Genomic DNA, 12,251 nt, shown 5'->3' on the forward strand with positions numbered 1-12,251 from the left:
TAATACAATAACTTTCCGCAATCGGATTCAGCTTTGCCGAAACTCGGTTTATGCATTTCCACCGAATTTCCATTACTTAATGGCCACTAGAATCGATTGCCATCGAAATGGATCGGGACATGTGTTGCGACAATACGATTGTTCCTTTTTGTTTTTCGCCAGGATCACTTTGTTAGTTAAATCACGGATTCCACATTTTAAGTACGGTAATTAACGTTTCCCGAATGTTTCGAATAATGAGTTGAATATTTCTTCCGTAATTACGGACGCAATTTTAACGTCGAAATTGCCGCTTTAGGTCCGACTTAGTTATTCGGAATATTCGTGCAATGCAGTAGTTGTGGCCTTCTACACTTGTGGTTTACGGTTTCAAATACCCAAGTGTGATGTTGCGGTCTATTGTAATTACTATAAGTGCATATAAGTTTAATAAAACTTCAGATTATAACTACTTTTGTTATTCAGTTAAGTTTTTGGGTAATAAAAATTTCAGTTTTATGTGTGAATAAACTAAAAAATGATCGTAAAAGTTGCTCTTTAAGGCCAATTCAGGTTTTCTAATACAACCAGTTTGTAACGTATTTTTTATGCAGACATGAAAATGTTATCAATCTGTAAAATTTTACAGCTCTAATAAACATAGTAAATGAAATATTAATTAATATACAATACATCAGAAGTTATATTCTTGGCACAATTTAATTGTTTATTTAAATTGGAATTAATATTCCAAATAGGAACCAATTCGTTCTTGAAATAATTTGTGTGGTATTACAGCAATAGGTCATTGCTATTCAACTATATAAAAACGATCAAACATTCGTCAAAATCAGTACACATCTTCACACTTTTGGTCTGTGTAACAATGAAGACTGCTTGCGTACTATTGTTGGCTGTTTTGGTGGCGGCCTCTTCGGCTGAACCACCTAGACGCAACTCAAAGTTCTCGAGGCAGTTCCAAAGAATAGAACAGGCTCCCTATCAACCGTCTGGATGGAAACCTGCGGGACCCGCATTCAAACTTCCGACTGAGCAAGTACCTCACACGGTTTACGGACCACCAACGCAGGAACCTCCTCAGGAGTACGGACCACCTCCACAGGAATACGGACCACCACCACAGGAATACGGACCACCTCCACAAGAATACGGACCACCACAACCACCTCAAGAATACGGACCACCGTCATCTGAAGCTCCCATAGACATTACTACCGAAGCCGCAGAACCAACCACCACGGAAATACCAACAACCACAGAAATTAATGAAGAATCTGAAACTGTTCAGCCAGATGTGACTGGGAGACTTCAGGAAAGGAAACAAAACGGAGTTTACTACATTTATCATCCAACTGGGTTACTACAAAGGGTCGTGTACTCAACTAAAGATGATGCTAGAAAAATGGAGTATTTGGCAAAGTTGAAATATGAAAATGTAGAACCGATACGTGGACCAATTTACACCTATAGTAAAGATGATCTCGTACTCAGAAGATTGTGATTTATAAGAATATTGGCTGTGATAAGAACTATAGAAATAAAAGATTAACTGTATACTTTTCTTTGTGTTTATTGCACTCCAAAAGTTAAATGGTTTAATAAAAGAATGTTGTTATTAAAATAATTTTAATTTTATTTATTTTGATTCATTATTAAAGACGTGGGATAAAATATGATATTATTATATATCAGAAGTTGTAAAGTTTACATTTTTGGAATAATTTAATTGTTTAAATAAGTCGAAATTAATATTCCAAATAGGAACCAATATGTACTTGGAATTATTTGAATGGCATTACATCAATAGGACATTAGTATTCTACTATATAAAAACGATTAATCGTTTGATAAAATCAGCACATATCTTCATACTTTTGGTTCGTCTAACAATGAAGAATTCTTGCGTACTTTAGTTGGTTATTTTGGTAACGGTAGCTTCGGCTGAACCACCTAGATGTAACTCAAAGTTCTCAAGGCAGTTCCAGAAACTAGAACAGGGTCCCTATCAAACACCTGGTTGGAAACCTTGAGGACTTGCATACAAACTTCCGGCTGAACAAGTACCTAGCACGGTTTACACACCTCCTCCACAAAAAAACATCTGAAGCTCGCATAGACTGAAGTGGCTGATCCAACCACCCTTGAAATACTTACAACCATTGAAATTAATCAATAATCTGAAACTGTTCAGCCAGATGTGAATGGGGGATTTCAAAAAAGAAAACAAAACGAAATTTAACACATTTACCATCCAAGTGAATTACTATAAACGGACGTGTACTCAATTAGAAATGATGCCAGAAAAATGGATCATTTGGCAAAGCTAAAATATGAAAATGTAGAGCCGATAGGTGGACTAATTTGCACCTATGATAAAGATGATCTCGTACTCAGAACATTGTGATTTATTAAAAGATTGACTGTGATAAAAACTATCGAAATAAAAGATTATCTGAATATTTTTTTGTATTTATTGAACTATAAAAATTAAAAGTTAAAATATTTAATTAAATAAATATTTAGTCTATGAATATTTTTTATTTCGTTACATTATTAAAGATATAAGACAAAATAAGTTAATTATTACATATCAAAAGTTATAGAGTTGTTCAATTCCTGACACGTTTTAATTATTTAAAGAAACTGGAATTAATATTCCAAATAGGAACCAATTCGTCCTTGAAATAATTTGTGTACTATTACAGCAATAGGTCATTGCTATTCAACTATATAAAAACATTTAATTGTTCGATAAAATCAGTACACATCTTCACACATTTGGTCTGTGTAACAATGAAGACTCCTTGCGTACTTTTGTTGGCTGTTTTGGTGGCGGCAGTTTCGGCCGAACCACCTAGACGCAACTCAAAGTTCTCGAGGCAGTTCCAGAGAATAGAACAGGCTCCTTATCCACCGTCTGGATGGAAACCGGAGGGGCCTGCATTTAAACTTCCGACTGAACAAGTACCACACACGGTTTACGGACCGCCATCGCAGGAACCTCCACAGGAGTACGGACCACCTCAACAGGAATATGGACCACCACCGCAAGAATACGGACCACCTACACAAGAATACGGACTACCACAACCACCTCAAGAATACGGACCACCGTCATCTGAAGCTCCCATAGACTTTACTACCGAAGCCGCTGAACCAACCACCACGGGAATACCAACAACCACAGAAATTAATGAAGAATCTGAAACTGTTCAGCCAGATGTGACTGGGAGACTTCAGGAAGGGAAACAAAACGGAGTTTACTACATTTATCATCCAACTGGATTGCTACAAAGGGTCGTGTACTCAACTAAAGATGATGCTAGAAAAATGGAGTATTTGGCAAAGTTGAAATATGAAAATGTGGAGCCGATACGCGGACCAATTTATACCTATAGTAAAGATGATCTCGTACTCAGAAGATTGTGATTTATTAGAATATTGGCTGTGATAAAAACTATTGAAATAAAAGATTAACTGAATATTTTTGTCTTTTGTTATTATTGAACTCCAAAAGTTATTTAGAGTTAAAAGTTAAATATTTTAATTGAATTTTTATTATAATAAAATAATTAAAATATACGAATATTTAATTAATTAATTATGGGTTGAAATAGTCATTTACTAAGATGCTTATGTATATAGTATATATGTATATATATTAAAATAATTAAAATATACAAATAATTAATTATAGGTTGAAATAGTCATTCACTAAGGTGTATATGTATATAGAAATAATTTATATTTTAAAGAATCAAATTTATCCTAATATTTGTTTATAAATTATTATAACAATTGTAATAAATTTATTATGATTGTGTACCTAATATCAAAATTTCTTTAAGGAAGTAATATTCCTCTACATTATTATTTATAAATGTAAAATAATTAGCTTTAATCGATAAATTTGTAACGGTTTATATTAAAATTTAATATTCTCTTAATTTTATTCAATTCAAAAGTCGCATTAGTTACATAATAAATATGGAGGTTATTAAAATTCATGTGGAGTAGTTTGAGTAATTGTACTTAATTTACACAACGAGAATATGTACGATTTTATGCCCCAGATAATATATACTGTAGACGTTTTAAATATTAATCATAAATATTAAAATTTTTAACTGTATACATGTGTAAGCAAACTCGACAAATAATTAATAACATTATTTTTGACGTTTCTACAGTTATTAGCATAGTCTACACCAATAATTTTTTATGAAACTCAATTAATTATGATAATATTGCTGAGTTAATTCTGCACATATACAGATACCATTTAAAATTAATATTCAGTTTAGGAACCAACTTGTACTTGAGTTATTTTGCGTACTATTGCAGCAATAGGTCATTGCAAAAAATAACGGTATATAACAGCCTGCCAAAATAATCAACCATCAGTACACCGACACACCTACCAACAATTAAAATGTACCAAATCGTCTCCAGCATTCTTCTGATCACCGCCATGGTGGTTTCCGCCGAACCACCCAGACGCAACCAATTTTCAAGACAATTCCAAAGGATAGAACAAGCACCGTATCAACCTTCCGGATGGAAACCCGCAGGACCTGCTTTCAAACTGCCATCAGAACCAGTGCCTCACGCAGTATACGGACCACCACCCCAAACTTATGGACCACCTCAACAGGAATACGGGCCACCAGTAGAAATAACCACTCATGAACCGACAACCACAGAATTACCAACTACTACTCAGTTCAATGAAGAAGCTGAAACTGTAGAGCCAATAGAAGGCGGTGAATCTCAACGGCTGCAGAACGGACAAGAGGGTGGTGTTTATTATATTTATCACCCTGATGGACGTCTTCAGAGAGTTGTGTACGCTACTAAAGATGATGTTCGGAATATGGAGTATTTCGCAAGGTTGAGATATGAAAATGTAGAGCCTATTCGTGGACCAATTTACACTTATAGCCCAGACGACCTCGTCTTAAGAAGATTGTAAATGTTGTTAATAAATATAATTTTAAAATAATGTGGCTGTTGTGTTTCTCTACTTCCCTGAAAATGTATGAACTATATTCGTTTATAAATAGGTTGACCTTTGTTCTATAAAATGTCGCGTTGGTATTTTGTTGAATAAATTAAATTTTAATGTTGATGCACTTTATTTGAAATTTGCAGTTTTATTGATTATAAATATCCATTTGTGTCTATTACACAAATGAATAATAAAGTAGCTTGTTAGGAGTATATAGTCAATAAAGTTTATTAAAAACAATTAGTAATAATATATATTTCTACATTTACATCGCATGGAAACTCATTCAGAGAGCAGTAAAGATTTTGGACGAGAAATTGCCTAGTTAAGTTTTCTTTCCAGCGTCAAAGGAAGAAAGTTCTAGTGATGTTGAGAACATCTTATTAAATTTTTATACAACTGTAATAAACTCTGTTCTGTACATAACGTGCTCTACTTTGAAATTAAAGTACCTATGTCTTGTTTCTCACCAGTCCTAACCGAGAAAAAACAGTGAGGGTTGTTACAATTTCAAAAATAATTTAGACTAATCAACGAAGCTGATGTCCCCATAATTTAAAATTAATCTACATCAGATTACGCCGACCTCTATTGACGTTTATGACAAGAAAAAAAGGAAATCAAAATACAAAAACTTTGTAATTCCCCAGGCAGTCCATCAATCATGCTGATGGGCATCTATGCTTATGTTAAATGTCGTTAGTCAATGGATAGAAATAAATACTCCCAATACATCTTCTTGTCTTTCGTGGTCGTATTATTTAAACAGTTAAGGACTTAAGAGACAAATAGAAGGATCACCAGCTCAATAAAGCGGCGGAATTCCGTGTAAGAGGCCTCATGTGATTGATGACGTCGGCTTTCAAATGGGTGTGAGAAAATGTTTTCAATTTACACTTGAATGTGAAAATGCCGCATATCCTCGAAAAAATGATTTAAATGGTGATACATCATCAACAAACTGTTTCGGTGTTACTTTTAGTCATTTGAGTGGTGTCTATTACAATAATATAATATGTCAACCAATAATAAATTTTATTGAACACTCATTTACATCAAACAAATACAATATATACATAAATAAATAACGTGGTTTAAAATATCCGAAATAAAATATATACATTTAAAAATAAAGTCTTTATACTCTCAGTCTTTCTAGAACTCTAGTTTCTGGATTGTAGGTGTAGATGGGGTCTCTAATTGGTTCAACATCTTGGTACCTCAGTCTTGCCGAATATTCCATCTTTTCAATGTCATCTTTGGTGGCATAAACAACCTTTTGCAACAAACCATTGGGGTGGTAAATGTAGTAGACGCCCCTCTCGACGAATTTTTCGCTTTTATCTTGAAGTTTGGAGCTTGGGGCTGCTGTTGTGGTTGGTAATTCAGTGGTTGTTGCATCAATTGCCTCAGTCGTGCCTTCTGGTGGTGGACCGTATTCTTGAGAAGGTGGTCCGTATTCTTGAGAAGGTGGACCATACTTGGTCGCCGGAGTTGCCGTCTCCAATCTAGCGAATTGCGGAGCTCTGAAAAGACCCGCGGGTTTGTTGGGCAGCTGGAGCAACGAAGCGGGTCTCTGTAGGCGTTCAAATCGTGGTCCTACTCGTCTGAAAACACCCGCAGGTTTATTAGGCAGCTGAAGCAACGAAGCTGGTGTCTGTAGGCGTTCAAATTGTGGTCCCACTCGTCTGAAAACACCTGCAGGCTTATTGGGCAGCTGAAGCAACGAAGCTGGTCTCTGTATGCGTTCAAATTGTGGCGCCAGTTGCAACCTCCCCACTTTAAAATTGGCCACCTTGAAGTTTTCGGCTGGTTTAACCGGAAGATGTCTTTGGGGTGACTCAGTGAAAGCTGTTAATCTTTGCGGCAACTGAGTGATGGCAGCTGGTCTCCATCCTGAGGGCTGGTATGGAACTTCGTATACCTGGACTCTCTGAACCTCAACACTGGGCTGATCGCACAGCACAGCCGAAACAGTGAGCACTAGACTAATTAGCACTTTCATGATGATATATTGCTAAGCAATACACTAGAAGTGAATGAGTTGGCTAGATGATAACGGGTTTTTATACAGTGCCATGGGATTGAGTACTAAAATCGATAAAAGTGACATTGGCCCTATTAAATTATTAATTTAACATTTCACCGCACTAAGGTTTTGCCGAGTGAAAACGACGCGTCACGTAAAGGACGACGCGCTTGTTGAATTGTAAATTAAGCATTTCTGTTAATCGAAATTATAAACTCAGTTACGTCTGCCTAATTATTGAATGAAAATTCATATCAAATTCAGACTGTAATTTTATCTGTTTTTTTTATGATATTATTTAGTAAATCCATTTTTGTTTTTCTATCACCTTCTCAGGAAAAATCAATTATTTAATTTACCAAAAGTTATTCAGACTAATATTATGTTAAATTGTGCAGTAAAGTGTCTTGGAATATTATTAGAAGAAGAAAATGCATTTTGCCACAATTTTTAATTAATTATTCAAGGCACAACTGGTGTGTTATTTAATAATTAATAACATTTAATATTTTTTATGTTATGCAGAATACATTTAGCGAATACTAATTGCACTAGGTCAATGTTGCAAAAGAAAACGTACTACGGAGCCTTATATAAAAGAAAATCGATTCCAATAGATAGTATCGTGTTCACGTCCAAAGCAAACATGTCAGTGAAATATACAAGTTTCCTTTTGGTTCTCCTCGTTGCTCTTGCAATTGGTGAGGCGCAGTACCGCCCCAATTCAAGACTGACTCAAACGAGAAAATCTGCCAGACAACAGACTCCACACACCGTCTATGGACCACCACAAAACTCCACAACTACGTCCGAGGTTGAGACGACCACTGAACCACAAGCTGAGCAAATTAGCTCAGTTAACGGCAACGTGAAGAACCAGAAGTTGCAGGCCAATCAGGAGCAGGGAGTTTACTACGTTTACCATCCAAGCGGATTGTTGCAAAGAGTGGAGTACTTGAGGAAGGACGACACCGAGAACAAGGAATTTCTGGCCCAACTAAAGTACCAAGATGTCGCTCCAATCAGGGAACCAATCTACACCTACGACCCCAACACTTATGTTTTTAGTCAGTTGTCTGTGTAATGTTCATTTGTATTTAATTTAATATACTATTAAACATATATCTGTGTTTTATGTAGCGCTTTTAATGAAGACACATTGCCGGTTACTGAACTGTTAGTTTTTTCTATTAATTGCCGTCGAGGAAATGAAAATATATATCCGGCGCTGCGGACAGGGGAAACTAATGCTTTCTGGGGGCTTGTTTATAGTCACCCTCATAATTTATTATATCGTCAAACAGGTGAAGTTAATAAATTGTGTTTCATGTAGACCTCAAGACCGCAAAATACTTAATGATTCGTATGATGAACTGGCAAAATTATTACGTTCTAGCCTAGAGTAAATTCGGTGAGGAACATGTCTTGAATTAATTTTTATGGAGGTTGATGAATGCTATTTAGTTGTTACATGTTATTTGAGGTCTTAGTTATCGTAATTAATTTTTTATTAATACGATAGAAAATAATACTTTTACATGCGGGAATCTAAATTATTTTTTTATAATTTTGCAGGTTACATACAATAATAATTGTATCATTAACAAGTTATTAATTAATGAAGGATAATACCCAGTTATGAAAGCCTAGAAAGGAACAAATACTGAATTAATTTTTATAGTGGTTAATTGGTACTGTTTAGTTGTTATTTGAGGATTTAGTTATAGTAATTAATTTAATATTAATACTATAGATAACATAATATATTATTTTTTTGACATGCAAGTAACTAAATTTCTTTTTATAATTTAATTTTATACGTTAATACCAAAAATTGTCCCATTAACAAGTTAATTAATTTATAGATAGTTGAATTTTCTCATTAAATCAGATAATTTTTGGAGTAATAAATAATTAACGAACTTTTTCTGATAATAGTAAAATTAATAAAGGATAATATACACTTATGAAAGGATAGAAAGGAACAAATGCTGAATTATCTTTCAAGGTGGTTAACTGGCACTGTTTAGTTATTACCTGTTATTTGAGGTTGTAGTTATTATAATTAATTTTTTGTTAATACTACAGAAAAAATAATAGATTAATGTTTTATATACAAGCAATTAAATTACTTTTTTATAATTTTGAAGGTTATATACACTAGTACTAAAAATTGTCCCATTAACAGGTTCATTAATTTATAGATAGTTGAATTTTCTCATTAAATCAGATAATTTTTGGAGTAATAAATAATTAACAAACTTTTTCTGATAATATTAAAATTAATAAAGGATAATATACACTTATGAAAGGATAGAAAGGAACAAATCCTGAATTAACTTTTATGGTGGTTAACTGGTACTGTTTAGTTATTACATGTTATTTGAGGTTGTAGTTATTGCAATTAATTTTTTATTAATTCGATAGAAAAAATAATAGATTAAAGTTTTACATGTAAGCAATTAAATTACTTTTTTAAAATTTTGAAGGTTATATATACTAGTACTAAAAATTGTCTCATTAACAAGTTAATTAATTTATAGATAGTTGAATTTTCTCATTAAATCAAGCGATTTTCTGGAGTAATTTGTAATTAGCAATCTTTTTCTGATAATAGTAAAATTAATAAAGGATAATTTCCAATTATGAGAGCCTAGAAAGGAACAAATTATGAATTAATTTTTATGATTTAACTGGTACTGTTCATCTTTTAAATGCACACAACTAAATTGGATAATACATAATTATAATAGCCTAGGAAGAACATTTTTATTAAAATATGTGTCTTACAGAAATAATAAATCTTATTGTACAACAAATGTTGAATTCTGCTCTTTGTAACCTTTGAATTATTGAACATTTTCTCAAATACATTCTGCTTTAGTTGTTCCTAGCCTGTAAACATTATACCCATGTCCACAATAATTCACATCCACTAACCATTACGTTGGATTTTCAGGTGAGTCCCGACCGAAACGGTCCCATCGGCGTCCGATAAGTGACCGAACTGGAATTACAACGATGATCGGGCACCAGACCCGCTAAATTTCTGCCGGAGCGCGGCTTCTCCGTTTACGCCCGAATCTTTGATTTCCTCGGGGACGTACTACGGGCGGGGGCCCGTCTCCCGGGGCCCATCGGTACATCCTCACCCGTCGAACGCAACACAGGTAGCTCTCCGTTCCCTTATTCATTTCGCATTCGAACACCGCGGGGGCCACGACGCTGAAATACGGGCCACTTAACTTCCGGTCGCCGTTTCTGTTCCGGCCTCGGTTTGTTAATAACCGAGTGCTGGAACAACGAGAAAAATGCATTATTTATTTGGGCTCATTGATTCGAACAATGCAACGTTAAAAGCAATTTTTTAGAGTCCTTCTGGACTGGCATTTTTAGCGGCGTGTGTTTTTGTAAATCTCCCTGTCGGAATTTACGTGTTCGAAACATATGAAACAAGATTAGTGCCGTGCAAGGTTTGGAGGACGCAATTAATGCACTTCAGCTTTGCCCGGTACATGCACTGCACTTTCCTAATTGCTTATCAAGTACCATTCGCCACCGACTTTTTAATGCCATATTAATTCGTCGAAGTCTGTATTTTCTCGATTAAACTGCACTTCCGGATTAAATTAGTAGATGGAAAAACTGCTGTCCTACGAGATTTAATTTTTCCCCAGCAATTTTCCTTGTTTCCATGAACAATGTTTAATATTAAATGATCGTTCGTTATTTATTAAAATTTTATTACGTTTTTGACGAAAGTAGCCGTCGAAAAATTACGGTGGAACACAATATGAACGGTTTTAATAAAGCCGGAGTTGATATTTTTAGAAAACGACGAAATAAAATTGGGACGCAAATCTTACGAAAGAAATTTCAAGCTTCTTTGTGTTTTACTTTAATTCTCTTTCGGTTCAATTGAGTACGTCTTATTAATAAAATGGATTTAATTAATTCACCTCACACTATTCTTTATTCATTCATCCGACGTTTCGCAACTACTGGGTCAATGTTACATCGTACCTTGAGTTGGTACGATTAAGGAAACTGTTAAAATATATAAAGAAAAAATTAATAATGGTTCAATTAGTGTACGGCAATATTACAGCAATGAAGTTTTTAATCTGTCTCGTGCTGACCTTGGCGGTCGTTTCAGCTGAAACATCTTGGCCGTCTATTAATTCTGGTTATGCTAATGTTCATTATCAGCCATCCAGAAGGCAGGAAGTGTTAAGTGAGAAATTACAAGTGCAAGAGAATAATTTAGGTAAGTAAAAGCTAGGAGTATAAAATACACTGCACGTCTTTTGAGTTGATCATTTAATTTCAAAAATCAGAATACTAATTCCCACAAATTTATTATCAAAATAAGTTTTAATATATTGTGTAGTATCCTGTATGATTTAAATATAATTGAATCAACAGGAACTTTTTAACCAGTAATAAACTAATATCACCAAATTTCTTAGGAAATTAATAAAAATTAATTAATTTAATTAAAATCAAGAGAAAATGAATACTAACCATTAAATTTTATCAGTCCCACCTTGTCCTACGAGCTGTTTCCACCATTCCATAAATTTATTATCAAAATATGTATAATAGTAATAAACTGTGTAGTATCTTGCATGAATTAAATATAATTGAATCAACAAGAACTTTTAAACCAGTAATAAAACTAATATAACCAAATTTCTCATGAAATTAATATAAATTAATTAAATAAATTAAAGTCAAGAAAAGCTGAATATTAACCATTAAATTTTATCGGTACTTGGCCCACCTTGCTCCACGATTCCCATAAATATATTATCAAAATAAGTTTTAATAAACTGTGTAGTATCTATTATTTTTAAACCAGTAAAAAACTAATATCATCAAATTTCTTAGGAAATTAATAAAAATTAATTAAATTAATTCAATTCAAGAAAAACTAAATATTAACCATTAAATTTTATCAGTGCTTGGCTCACCTTGCTCTACGAACTGTTTCCACCCTCATTGACATGTTCAAATTTACTGAAAATTCTTAATCCATGGCTAATTACATTACAATATCCTCCAAATTTTGATGTTGGGGTTACGAGTATAAATTTGTTCTTGATGACAGTCCCATACGTATATCTAGTTTTATTTGTTGGTCCATGCTCTGTATGTAACCCAATGTTCCCTGCTTAACAGGGGGTAGCTCTAAGACCAATTTTATGCAACCTT

The 12,251-nt window shown here is 33.9% G+C and overlaps 7 protein-coding genes across 8 annotated transcripts in view; 5 read left to right on the top strand and 2 right to left on the bottom strand.

Moving 5' to 3' along the window:
* LOC109600372 (RNA polymerase-associated protein CTR9 homolog) overlaps window positions 1–12,251 on the bottom strand; it is a 357,258-nt gene that overhangs the window by 57,279 nt on the left and 287,728 nt on the right. The window lies entirely within an intron of this gene.
* The window catches only part of LOC109604187 (uncharacterized), a 132,190-nt gene that overhangs the window by 47,209 nt on the left and 72,730 nt on the right, over window positions 1–12,251 (top strand). Inside the window, exon 1 of one of the 2 annotated variants that reach the window (XM_049964331.1) lies at window positions 11,161–11,304. The exons of the other annotated variant lie outside the window; for it this stretch is intronic. The gene's annotated coding sequence lies outside the window, so the exon portion shown is untranslated. Of the gene's footprint in view, window positions 1–11,160; window positions 11,305–12,251 lie in introns of those variants that run through there. 2 annotated transcript variants of the gene reach the window in all.
* Window positions 818–1,550, top strand: LOC109600363 (uncharacterized). Its single transcript, XM_020016509.2, has one exon. It carries the CDS (start codon window positions 866–868, stop codon window positions 1,499–1,501), a length of 636 nt encoding a protein of 211 aa, XP_019872068.2. The 5' UTR covers window positions 818–865; the 3' UTR covers window positions 1,502–1,550.
* On the top strand, window positions 2,788–3,460 carry LOC109600370 (fibrous sheath CABYR-binding protein-like). The gene has a single exon (XM_020016516.2). It carries the CDS (start codon window positions 2,794–2,796, stop codon window positions 3,427–3,429), a length of 636 nt encoding a protein of 211 aa, XP_019872075.2. The 5' UTR covers window positions 2,788–2,793; the 3' UTR covers window positions 3,430–3,460.
* Window positions 4,428–5,038, top strand: LOC109600371 (uncharacterized). The gene has a single exon (XM_020016517.2). It carries the CDS (start codon window positions 4,433–4,435, stop codon window positions 4,970–4,972), a length of 540 nt encoding a protein of 179 aa, XP_019872076.2. The 5' UTR covers window positions 4,428–4,432; the 3' UTR covers window positions 4,973–5,038.
* On the bottom strand, window positions 6,037–7,013 carry LOC109600362 (uncharacterized). The gene has a single exon (XM_020016508.2). The coding sequence runs from the start codon at window positions 7,011–7,013 to the stop codon at window positions 6,147–6,149; it is 867 nt and encodes a 288-aa protein (XP_019872067.1). The 3' UTR covers window positions 6,037–6,146.
* Window positions 7,597–8,124, top strand: LOC126264784 (uncharacterized). The gene has a single exon (XM_049964079.1). The coding sequence runs from the start codon at window positions 7,597–7,599 to the stop codon at window positions 8,119–8,121; it is 525 nt and encodes a 174-aa protein (XP_049820036.1). The 3' UTR covers window positions 8,122–8,124.

The sequence above is a fragment of the Aethina tumida genome, chromosome 3 (genome assembly GCF_024364675.1).
Source record: "Aethina tumida isolate Nest 87 chromosome 3, icAetTumi1.1, whole genome shotgun sequence".
In the NCBI taxonomy this organism is placed as follows: Eukaryota; Metazoa; Arthropoda; class Insecta; order Coleoptera; family Nitidulidae; genus Aethina; species Aethina tumida.

What these genes read in the sequence shown, in the direction of transcription:
- LOC109600363 (XM_020016509.2), top strand. Translation starts at nt 866, where the DNA reads ATGAAGACTGCTTGCGTACTATTGTTGGCTGTTTTGGTGGCGGCCTCT.
- LOC109600370 (XM_020016516.2), top strand. Translation starts at nt 2,794, where the DNA reads ATGAAGACTCCTTGCGTACTTTTGTTGGCTGTTTTGGTGGCGGCAGTT.
- LOC109600371 (XM_020016517.2), top strand. Translation starts at nt 4,433, where the DNA reads ATGTACCAAATCGTCTCCAGCATTCTTCTGATCACCGCCATGGTGGTT.
- LOC109600362 (XM_020016508.2), bottom strand. Translation starts at nt 7,013, where the DNA reads ATGAAAGTGCTAATTAGTCTAGTGCTCACTGTTTCGGCTGTGCTGTGC.
- LOC126264784 (XM_049964079.1), top strand. Translation starts at nt 7,597, where the DNA reads ATGTTGCAAAAGAAAACGTACTACGGAGCCTTATATAAAAGAAAATCG.